Below are 12,043 nucleotides of genomic sequence, written 5' to 3' on the forward strand. Positions count from 1 at the left end.
TTCTTGTGCTTGAGTGTCTGCCATTTATTGCAGTATTATACCTCTACTTGTAGTTTTTACGTTTTTGTAACTTGCACACGTCACTTTTTCCCCCTGTAATGTACCTTTTGCTACCTCTTGTATTTTGTTTGCTCACGATACTGCCTCGTGTAACTTAACGTTTGCTTTTGTAATTTGTTCATTTGTAATTTTCTCCTCATGTATCAGTTCTGTTCCTATTGTGAAGCGCTGTGACACCTTCGGGTAAAGTCTGCGCTATATAAAAATGCATAAAAACAATCAATCAATACATTAAAAAAAACTGTTCACCTCAGTCTGAGAGGTGATAAACGGCCCCTGCCTGCACACCTCCAAAGCTTACGTTTGTAGAATTACACCCAGCACCCTACAGAGATGGGCAAGCAGAAGCCTCGATAGGGGAAAAGTATGAGGGACAGGTCTGTCCTACAGTGCTTAGTTCTCCAGGTCAGGGCGGGAGCAGTGAAATAAATCAGAGAGCGTGGGAAGAAGTAAACAGCTGAGGTCACGGGTCAAATTACGAGCAGAACAGAAGAGGAACCGTGAGAGGTTAAAGGAGCTGAGCGGCAGGAGGAATCTGTCTCGAGCAGTAGTAGGTAAATAATAGAGGGGCTCTTTTTTTATGTTATGTTATGTTAAAAAAGTTTATACCGCGCACGTACACCGAGACGGTTTCTTGGCGCTCATAACAAACATGACTAGCCAGGGCAGCGAGGGGCTCGGTGATTCAGGTGAGTTTGAGTATAGAACTCCACCGCGTTCTTTCCATACCTCCCAAAATTCCTCACCAGTCTCAGTGCTTTGCGCCCTTATAGATATGACGCGCTTTATAAAACTAACCTACACGCAAAATCAAACACCGAGGCACTTTCATGTGGAGCCCAGTGAAATTGCACAATTCAAAATAAGCAACGTTCCTCCTACGCTCCAAGCTTGCTAAGGCAGTAATGGTGAGCCTACGCAGCGTGCTGGGCAAAACCATTCCGAAGGTGGCATTTTAACCCCCCCGCATGTTGGACTGCAATGCATATCACCCACATAATGAGTGCCGCGGCGCGGCCCCCCTGGCTGCTCATCACGGCGCACCGGGGTGCCGCGGGGCACACTTAGGGAACCGCAGTACTATACACACTTAATATGCAGCACTCCAGCCTGACCCTCGAGTTTCTTCAAGTTCCCGCCGGGCCGCCGCGCTGCCTGCGACGACCCGGAAGCGGTTGGGCAGCCGGCCAATCGCAGCGCGGCCCCAACAGGAAGTCCCGCCCCCATCGCGGCGCGAGAGAAAAGCCACTGTCCGAGGAGCCCCGAGGGCTCCTGATCGAGTCCCGGTTCCGAGATGGGGGACCGGGTGAAGAGCGGCCGGGTGCATGGGGAAGGCGGGGCTCTCATGTGGTGAGAGAGCCCCGCAAAGCACTACCGCCGCCCGAGAGCCAGAACCGCCGCCGAGCACCGCCAGAACAGGTGAGTGTGTTGAGGGAGAGGAGGGGTGAGTGGGGGTGGGGTGTGCGCGTGTGTCTGTTGTAGTGTGTCTGTGCGTGCGTGTGTCTGTTTAAGGGGGGGTGCGTGTGTGTGTGTATGCAGTGTGTGTATGTGCGCATGCGTACGTGAGCCTTTCTTTAAGGGGGGTGCGTGTGTGTGTATGCAGTGTGTGTATGTGCGCATGCGTGCGGGAGCCTTTCTGTGCATGGGAATATCAGGCACGGCGACGCGACGTGCGCGCTCACGAGCTACAATCTCCAGGAGGACAAGCTCGTCACAGTCTGCAGTCCACATTCCCCGGAAAGTGGCAACATTAGTTGTCTCCCTAGACAGCAAAGCTTCGCTTTGCTTTCGTCTAGGCGAGACCTAAAAAACCGGCCCACGGAGTGCACGGAGACAGAGACTGAGAAAATGAAAGCAGCCTCGCCGTGCGGCCAGACAGCGATTGTCAGCTGTGGCCTCTCCTTCACCCCTGCCCTGCCAAGCAATCAAGCTGATGCTGGGCTGGGGAGGGGTGATTGTTTGCAAGAATCGGCCTCCCTGGGGGCCAGGTGTTTCTCAGGCCTTTGAGTCATTTTCACCTCGGCCCCCCTGGGGCCCATGTAGCCCAGAAACGGTGTTAGTCTTAGCACCTCGCCAGCAGCCCTTCACATTCAGGGCATAGTGGACGAGGAAGAATGGGTCTTGCTGTGGGGGCCAGGTGATGTTTGGAATTTTTGTATTTTATTTATTTATTTATTTATGCAATTTTATATAGTGCGGACTTTACCCGAAGGTGTCAGAGCGCTTCACACTAGGAACAGCAATAATACATGAGGAGAAAAATTACAAGTGGACAAATTACAAAAGCAAACGTTAAGTTACATGAATCAAAAGTGACATAGTGAGCAACCAAAATACATGAGGTAGCAATCGGTACATTACAGGAGGAAAAAGTGATATGTGTGCAGGTTACAAAAGTGTACAAAGTACAAGTAGAGTTATAATACTGCAATAAATGGCAGACACTCCAGCACAAGAACAAACGTTACATAGGCAATGGTGGCACTTGTGCAAGTATCTAAAGCAAACAAAAGTGAGAGGTGGCATACAGTGTGATACCAGAGAAAAGTGACGTGTGCAAGTTACAAAAGGGTACCATACACGGGTACAAGGGTAATACTACAGTAAATGGTAAACACTCAAACTGCCAGAACACACTGGGAAGGCACTTCCCATGCACCAGCTTCACCTCAGCCTCCCCTCTGGCTACCTGGCTACTTTTGATGACCCAGAAAGCTGTGTTTTGTGCTCCCCTGCCAGGACATTTTCCTGAGGCCTGGAGGGCTGATTAATTTACTAATTGCAGGGGCCTTACCTCTGTTCATGTGCTCCTGAGCTGAAGGTCTGGGGAGGGCTAAGTAGGTTAGTAATAGCAGGGGCTTTGCTGCTTTTCAGGTGCTCCTGTACTGGAGGGCTGGAATAATTTTGTGACAGAAAGGGGCCTTGCTATTTTTTTTAGTTGCTCAGCATGTAGGCCATTGGCACCTTTGCCCTGTGTCCTGTGCAAGAACAGTATCCTCCCACTTTAATTCCTTGTCTGTGCAAATAGTGTTTCATGAAAGGGCACGCCCCTTAAATATGGGCCACGCCTCTTGAATGTGGGCCACTTTTTTCGTCAGTGCCCGGGCCGAATTGTGATCCCAATCCGACCCTGGTGGGAGCAAATGGTGGGATTGCCTCCCGAGTTGTAGAGGATCACCTGTGCCGCACACTTTTGTTCCGCCGCCTCACAGCTATGTTTGTAGGTCGCTTGTCCTCCGCGACGACTGCCGGTGTGTGCCCCCGGGTTGCGGCCAATTCCGGCCAGATGGTCTGCTAGGCGAGCCCGGCGCACCAGGTCGTGAAAAGCCCCGCACCGGTCACCCAGCTCCGTACTCGGCTGCACTCGTCAGATCCGGAGTGGTAGCGGATGGTGCCTCTCGCCCTCCTCTCCCGGAATCAGCCTCTGGAGGTATGAATAATGCGGACCATGGAACGGATTTATGTGACGGAGCCGCCTCGGTCACGGAGCTACTCTGCTAAGCAGCCATTTCGATCGGCTGCTAGCCATGCCCCCCCAAGGAACACTATTTTGATAGGTAACATGCAGATGGAAAAACTGTACAAGTTCTCTATTGGAGTGCACATTAGATAAGTGTATTAAAGGGTGTTGGTGGGAACATTTGGATCAAACTTTTCAAATAACGGGTCACAACAGGTAACTTAAAAAACGGAAGGCTGATCCGGCAACTGTAAGAAGGCTGAAAGGAAATAAAAATAACCTTTCAACAGTAGTCACAGCTGGGCCAAAAAATACAAAAGAAGAAAATATTGGATAATCCTGCTTGGAAGAGTTGAAACTGACGAAGAGAAACCCAACAAACTTTTCCTAGCGCCCTGCATATACATACTTAGTGGTGGCCAGGTCAAAAGGGAGCACAAAGTACTCACCACCTGCCTGGAACCGAAGCAAACGCCTGTGTGACTGTAGAAAGGGGATATGTAAATATGCCCCCTGCACGTCTAGCATCACCATCCAGTCTCCTGGATCCAGGGCAGACTAAAATTGGGTTTGAGGGAACATTTTGAATTTCTCCTCCCAGAGGAATAAGTTCCAATGTCAAGGATCTTTGATGGGGTGAAGGCTCTGTTCGTTTTTGGTATAAGGAATTAATGGGAATAGCAGCCAGTTTCAATCTCTGATTACTCTTTATTACTCCCCTGGCCAAGAGAGCATGAACTTCTTTGTAGAGTATAAACAAGTGTTCCTCCGGGAGGTCATGCAGTGTGGCTGGCATGTCTGGGAGATAAGATAGAAAAGGTAGGGACTAGCCATACTTTATGATCTGGAGCACCCATCTGTCTAAGGGGATGATTCACCATTCGGAGAGGCGAAAAGTGACATTACCTCCCACGAGTGATCATGTGCCACGCAGGACAAAATACAGTTGTTTTGCAGCTGCAGGGGGGTGGGGTCATGGTCTCGGTAGAGCATTGCCTCTGTGGCCGGAATATTGTATGACAGATTACTGGCCTTACCCCTGAAAGTGCTGTTTCTGCTGAGGCCCATACTGATGAATCTTCAGCAGATAATAGCTGTTGAAGCCTTCTTTCTCTTGGATTCCTCACCAGGTGGAGTGGTAGGAAACTAATTGGGGTTCAGGCAGCGGGATGATGCCTGCATGACTAAGTTCTCTGGGGCAGGAGCAAGAATTCAGGATTTTGAGGAGCAGACCTGTGCCGCCCTTACACTTGTCAATTGACAGGTGGGCTAGCCCTTGGTTTAGCCTAGGTGCCCTGTTGTATATTTGTCAGAGCCTTGTTAAAGGATAAGAGAGATTCCCGGGTGGTCACTGTTAAGTCAAAAAGAAAATCGGTAAAAACACTGATTGTGACCTCCTGCATAGGCAATTTTAAGTGCAGTAGTTTCATGGCCCTCCTAATGACAGCTACAAACGAGGCAGATTGTTCTGTTACAATAGGTGATTAGATGAGGCAAGTGTCAGGGGAGGTTGTCAAGCCCACTGGCATCCTGCAACTCATCTAAAATGTCCCCCTCTTCACAAAAACATTGTTATCAAGCTCTGGGTAACACTTGTTGAACTCTGTGTTGGGATGACATGGGGCTTGAACTTCTGAATCCAATAGAAGGATCAGATTCGAATTCAACATTTGTGGCATCTACTCAGTACTGAAGGTGCCCCACCGTGCTCAGAGATGGGGCTGAAACGGTGGAGTGGAGCGGCGCAGTCAGCATCGGGAACGAATACGCTAACAGGCTTGCAACAGAGTGCCACCTTGCATCCGTGGGGGTCCAAGGGCACTCCAGTAGGATTCAGTGGGGTTCCAAAAATGGAGGCTGCAGCCTCTTTCATGTGTCTAATTGTGTCTGCTGCCTGCACAAACATATGAAAACAAATCAAGCATCAGAGGTCTAAAATAGGCAAGTATTTTGGGGAAATGCAATTCATTTTTAAAACTGAATTTGTTCATTTCGCCAAAATATCTGATTTGTTTCATATTCCACTCATGAAGGTGGCATTTTCAAGTCCTCTTTCCGGAAGAACGTTGTTACTCAAGCAACGCCACACTACTGTATGAAATTCATAGTCACTCATTCCTTATCAATCAATCAATGTTTTTTATGGTATATTTTATGAACAATTGTGTTTCTAAGTTTAGTTTAACTTTACAATATCAATGCAAACATGTTGTACCTGATCTTTACGAATTTTGATTGCTTTGCTTGGGTCTGATTTGCAATAGAAATGGACATTGTTAATGGGATTCTGCTTCTTCATGCCATAATCCATGTGAATAACCTGAAAAAACAAACAAAAGATGTAGTTGCATTTTGTAATGTGTATTTAACAATCTGCTTATTATCCAGTTCTCAAAGCTGTATTCCATTCTTCAAATACTGCTTTTACCATTTGAATCCCCTGTGCCTCTTAAATGGCCTACAAAGCAACCATCACAACTTCATGAGTACTTAAGGATTGTGATATCAAAGCCTAAGGAGTAAAAGCCAACATTGTCATTTTCTCCACGTACGTACAATCTACAGGGTTTCTACATCATGGGATTATATGTATTTTGAGACTCAAGAATGGCACATTTGCCAAACAACAGCAAGGATTTGCAAATGTCTACATTATATCACCCCTCTGTCGAGTTAAAGAGAAGATAGACATCTACATCACCAAAATCCTGAAGCTGAAAAGTGTAAATACAAGGATAGAAGGCATACGCCTGTGTGTTCTCTGCATGAAGGAAACACTCTCAACAGTTAAAAAAATCAATCTAGTGTACACACATATGGGTAAAAGAAGGCACCAAAGAATTGTCATGGATGGCAGAAAAGCCCTTGTCATGATGGCAGACCACAAATATCACCAAGAGTGAAAAAGTTATCTAAAAAGAATGAGCTGCGATCCGGTTGTCATTGGATAACTAGGGATAAGCTTTGAACATGCCAATTGGGCAGGATATGCACTTCCTGGTTTGTACCATCATAGCTGGAAATGCCATTAAGTCACCTAAAGAGAGGCTCACACATTAAGAGAGCTTTGAAAGCCATAGGACAGCTTTGTTGTTTAATGTGCTTATGTAAGCAGTATAATATGTGCGGTATATAGAAAGTCCTGAGCAACCAACTCAAATAACAATCATATGTAATACATAGATTCAAATCTTCTTGGTTTCAGGTCAACTTATTCTTTCAATCAGTATTCTTCAGTAGTCCCCTTTAGCCAACACGTGCTTTGTCAGGTAGATGTGTGAAAATCATTGACTTCATCAGGGCTACAAATTAAATACATATAGAATTAGAATATCATATTATTCGGTTATTCCCATCACCCAAGACACTCTGGTGCTCAGGTTCTGGGGAATGTGCCCAAAAGTAAAATCCTTATATTTCAACATCATATTTGCCTACAGAAGAAGGGGAATAGATCTATAACTCTTTGATTTCAAAGTTTGGAAAAAGTGAACAAAAATCATCAAAGCACATGTCATATAGTGTTTAGGTTGCAACTGCGCGTGGAAATCCCAGAGGGTACATCTCATTATCCCCATGTGATGAACACGCTAAAATTAAGAAATCCATGTCCAGGCTCACCTCATTCAATGTATCTTCACGAATATTCTAAAGAGTAATGCACAATCAATATAAAATACACAAAATAAAGTATTGCTGTCGCTATTAATATCTTATAGTCATTTAAAGTAAGTTCATCCTCTGGAGTGTAAAAAGACGTCATCTCACCTCAGTTGCCAAATATTGTCTCTTGTACGACCATTGTTCTTAAACTGATGCATTAACCTGTAACTAACATGACCCAATTCAGAATCTCCTTGTATTGAGCAATCTGCAGACCATACTTCTCTAATATTCGCCAATCCCACTAGTGAGCATAGTTGGACGTGCTTCATCCCACTATCATTCTAAAAGCACGGACATAATCATGTGAGGGCATCATCCCACTATCGTTCTAAAAGCAAGGATATCATTGTATGCAGGTTAGTAACCCAGCATCCCAATGCCTAGTATAGCGATATAGCTACAACTAATCCAGACGCCTCTGGGCCCCTGGGCCAAACTGGATATTGGCAAATGGAAGCAGGTCCTGGAGCTCTCCAGGCTAAACTATGAAACTGACCCTGCAATAGCGGATGCCGAGTTTTCTTCTTGGATCGAAAAATCTCTCAACACTGTCCTCCCCAAAAAACCGCACCTGAAACCCCGGAAAAAACCTACCTCCCCATGGTTTACCCACGAGGTCCGCCTTCTGAAAAAACTCTGTAAGAGGGCGGAAAGAGTGTGGAGGAAAGACTTTGACCCCAACAGCAAGAGGATTTATAGACTTGCTATCCTTAACTTTAAAAAAGCCCTAAAAGCTGCGCAAACAGCCATCTTCCATGAAAAAATTAGTGCTGCATCCTGCTCGTCAGAGAAACCTTTCAAATTGTAAAAATACTCCTAAAAACCCAGGAGCCTATATGCACGAATGACCTCTCGGACAATCACTGTAATGAGTTGGCCACCTACTACGACCAAAAGATTCAAAATATCCTGCAGCAACTTCCTCCGCTCACTCTCGTGGACCCCTTATCTCTGTCTCCAATTCAGGGACAGAACCTCAATACAGGACTTGACATGTTCACCCCTATCAGCGAGGACACTCTGTCCCCTATCTTCCAATCACTCAAGAGTGGCTCCCCGCGTGACCCTGCCCCAGTTAAAATCTTATAACAGGTAGCACCTACCATCCTTGCTCCGATGGTAAATTTGATCAATGCCTCACTAGCAGACGGAACGGTACCCCCTAGCTGGAAAAAGGCGATGGTCAGGGCCCTACTAAAAAAAAAAAACCTGGACCCCCTAAATCTAACTAATTTCAGGCCTATCTCTCTCCTCCCTTGCATCAGCAAGATGACTGAAAAATGTATTAACGGCCAGTTGTCCAACTACCTGGAATCCAATGAACTACTTAAACCTTCTCAGACAGGCTTTCGCCCGGGCCAGGGTACCGAAACAGCGATGGTGACGGTTGTCGAAGAGGCCAGGAAGATCATCGATGCAGGAGGATCAGTGGCAGTGATCCTCCTGGATCTAAGTGCGGCCTTCGACACGGTCAACCACCAGATCCTGGCTCAGCGGCTCAGAGATCTTTGTATTTCAGGTACTGCCTTGTCTTGGTTAAAATCTTTCCTTCATTGTCGCTCCTTCCAGGTGATGGAGGGTAACTACATCTCCAAAGAGACCCCCATACGCTGCGGAGTGCCACAGGGCTCATCATTGAGCCCTACGCTCTTCAACGTATATGTCCCCTCTCGAAAAGATTGTCACCCCATATGGAATTAAACTTCTGACATATGCGGATGACACCCAGCTGGTTGTCTCTCTCAGTCAGCAGGAAAATCCTACCATCGATCTGTACTCCTGTCTGAGAGATATAGTCAGCTGGATGGACAGGTCCCATTTGAAACTTAACAGTGACAAAACGGAGATACTGGTGATGGGTAATCAGTCTCACTTCCGTCCGGACTCCCTTTGGCCCCCGTGCATGGGCCTGCCTCCAACCCCCAAATACGATATTAAAAGCCTCGGGTTGTGGCTAGACCAAAACTTCACCGTGTACACCCAACCAAGGAAAACGGCTGGAGTCTGTTATGGTCTCTTGCGCACTGTCCGTAAGATTCTCCCGTTGCTCCCTTTTCAGTCGAGAAAACTCCTTGTCCAGGGCCTTATTCTATCCAGGCTGGACTACGGGAACGCCTTGTATCTTGGCGCACAGAGGAAAGTGACAACTAAACTCCAGTTAGTGCAAAATGCCGCTGCCCGGATTCTTACCAACACCAAGAGTCGCTGCTCGGCCAAACCGGCCATCAGAGCACTACATTGGTTGCCCGTCTTGGAAAGAGTGCAGTTTAAGGCACTCTGCCTAACTCTCAAATTCTCAACGGGAAAGCTCCTCCTATCCTCAAAGATCTCATCGTTCCCTACACCACCTCCAGAACCCTCCGATCCTCTAATACCTATCTAACCCTGCCACCCAGGATCAAGAGGGCACGCTCCGGAGGCCGGCGTTTTTCCTATAACGCTTCCAAACTGTGGAACTCACTCCCCTCTGATCTCCGGGCCCAACCCAATCTCTTGTCATTCCGAAAATCTCTAGACCTGGCTGTTCCCGTAATCTCTTTCTCATGTTCTCGCCTGTACTTCTGCCAGCTCTGGGACGCTTACGGGCAGCCAACTGCTTTAGAAATCTTTTAACATTTAACATTTAACAGTCACCCAGTATCTATATTTGGAAAGTTATCACCCCGTAAACAGGATATTTACATATGCGTGTACATATCCAAAAATCCAAACACCAAGTAATGCGATATAGCTGCAGCAAACCCAGTCACCCAGTGCCTGTGGCTAAATAACTATTTCCCAGTAGAATGCCCAAACTATTCATCTATCAGCCATTGCGTCTAACACTTACCTGTATATAGGAGAGTAATCCTCGGACTGTCCAACATGGCGTGGTTACTGGGCGTCATATTGAATCTGTCTTTTATAATAACATGAATTCGGTTCTTCACGTTCAATTATTCACATATATGGCTCTAAATCATCTCAAATTTTCTGCTTCAGTATCTGAATGTGTTCTTGTTCTGTTCTCTTAATGTATGTGTAAGCTGTCACGTAAATCTGTCACTAAAACATACGCGACCCCTTACATAAGATGTCTGCCCCCCACCTCATAATATCCAGACTACGGCTTCACTAAGATGGCGGGTGTTGGCACATCTCCCACGTCAAAACATCTCTATTAGAAAACGTTGTCTATTTTTATTAATTAACACATGTTGCATTATTGTAATTCGATTGATTCGGATTCAAGCGCTGTGTAAATATTACACGTCCACTATGTATTCGCAGATGCCTATATCTTACATTGTCATACTAAGATGGTGGCTAAAGTACGTCAATCTATTGATTATTACGTGCTGCAGCCATACCATAGTCCTGATGGTACTGAGTAAACCTGTCTCGTTTCCCCATAGTGTGAATTAACCACTACACTATCCATAACCTACGAACTGCAGTGAATTATCAATAGATGACTACTGCATCCAGTCTTATTTTAAATCTTGGGCACATAATTGAGACCCAAACTGTATTCAATCTAATATCAAATATAAAGGGGCATGGCAAATGTTAATAAGGACGTTTGTTTGGGTATACATATATCAATATAACGTGAATATGTAGGAATAATTGTGAGCGAAATATCAAAAGGACCACAGATTAGAGCAAAAAAATATATTAAAATCACCAGGGAATCCCTGTGTCCCGAAAGAATCGATATCCTGATCAGAAAAGGAGTCCACATAGATGTGTGAGCCTGAACATCAACCTCCCGTTAAAAACGTAATATTCATGTTTAAATCACATTTGAAAATGAATATCTCTACTTCACTGTGATGGGGATTCTTGCAGAGTTCATCTCAAAATAGTATCCTTATCAAGTGTTAACAGTTGTACCCTAACGTACCTCAGTTATAATATTGTATAAGCCTATTCAACATTATATACAACCTGCCTATATACAATCTATACATCTATTCCTCACAGATAACGTACCTCCATAGAGAAAAGAGATCTTGAGCCGTAGTTATATTATTGGCATCATCAATCTATGTGCCCAAAAAGTACTGCATTTCATGATCAATGTTAAGACCTCTGTCTATAGCTTTCAACATCATTATCCAGCGCGCCTCACACTGTCGTAACACCAGTTCACGGTTACCACCTCTGTGGTTAACTGTATCATTTGTAATCCATGAAATTTGAACTGTAAGTGTCTGCCTTGTGATGTGCATTCATTCATATGTTGGGCAATGGGATATTTTGTATGCCGTTGTTTCACCGTCCTAAAATGTTCCATTATTCTCTCCTTCATTGACCTGATTGTACTTCCTACCTAAATTTGGCCGCACCCATTAAGTGTGTTGAATTGTGGGATTTGCAGTCAAACCTCTGTAGTTTGTACCTCTCATTCCTTGGTGACAATTCTGTTTTCCCTCCAAATTTCTCCTTTGCTCTGTGCTAAGACCTGTATGTTAAAACCAGTGCACTCACAGCCACCATTTTGTGTTCACAAGCCAGTGAAACTAGCCCCCCCTGCATCCCCCCTCAGCAACAGGGATTTTTCTACATCAGAGGGAGCTTCTGTGAGCTGTTTAAACTGTGTTTTACTAGGTCCTGTCTCCTAGGAGATTCTGAAAAGGAGAAGCAGCTGTCCAGTCCCCACCCCAGGCCAGCAGACCAGGCAAGTTTGAGCCCTCCTCTCACACCTGCCCAGGCCCCTTAAGGCCTTGCTGGGTGCACCCCAACTCATTCTCCTCCATCTTGTGAGTTGCAGCCTACCTGTGCCCCAGATTGCAGTGGGCAGAGTGAAGGAAGTGGTGAGACAGACTAGTGCTGTCTCTACCCAAAACAAAAAGTTGTTTAAAAAATGATTTT

General features: G+C 45.7%; 1 protein-coding gene across 2 annotated transcripts in view; it reads right to left on the bottom strand.

Annotated features, from left to right (window-relative positions):
- The window catches only part of LOC147705920 (deoxynucleoside triphosphate triphosphohydrolase SAMHD1-like), a 1,309,615-nt gene that overhangs the window by 89,901 nt on the left and 1,207,671 nt on the right, over positions 1-12,043 (bottom strand). For both annotated transcript variants that reach the window (XM_086932390.1, XM_086932391.1), the window contains one exon: positions 5,736-5,840. In XM_086932390.1, coding sequence (XP_086788516.1) covers positions 5,736-5,840 — 105 coding nt within the window. The remainder of the gene's footprint in view (positions 1-5,735; positions 5,841-12,043) is intronic.

Source organism: Lissotriton vulgaris, chromosome 7 (genome assembly GCF_964263255.1).
Source record: "Lissotriton vulgaris chromosome 7, aLisVul1.2, whole genome shotgun sequence".
NCBI classification, from domain to species: domain Eukaryota; kingdom Metazoa; phylum Chordata; class Amphibia; order Caudata; family Salamandridae; genus Lissotriton; species Lissotriton vulgaris.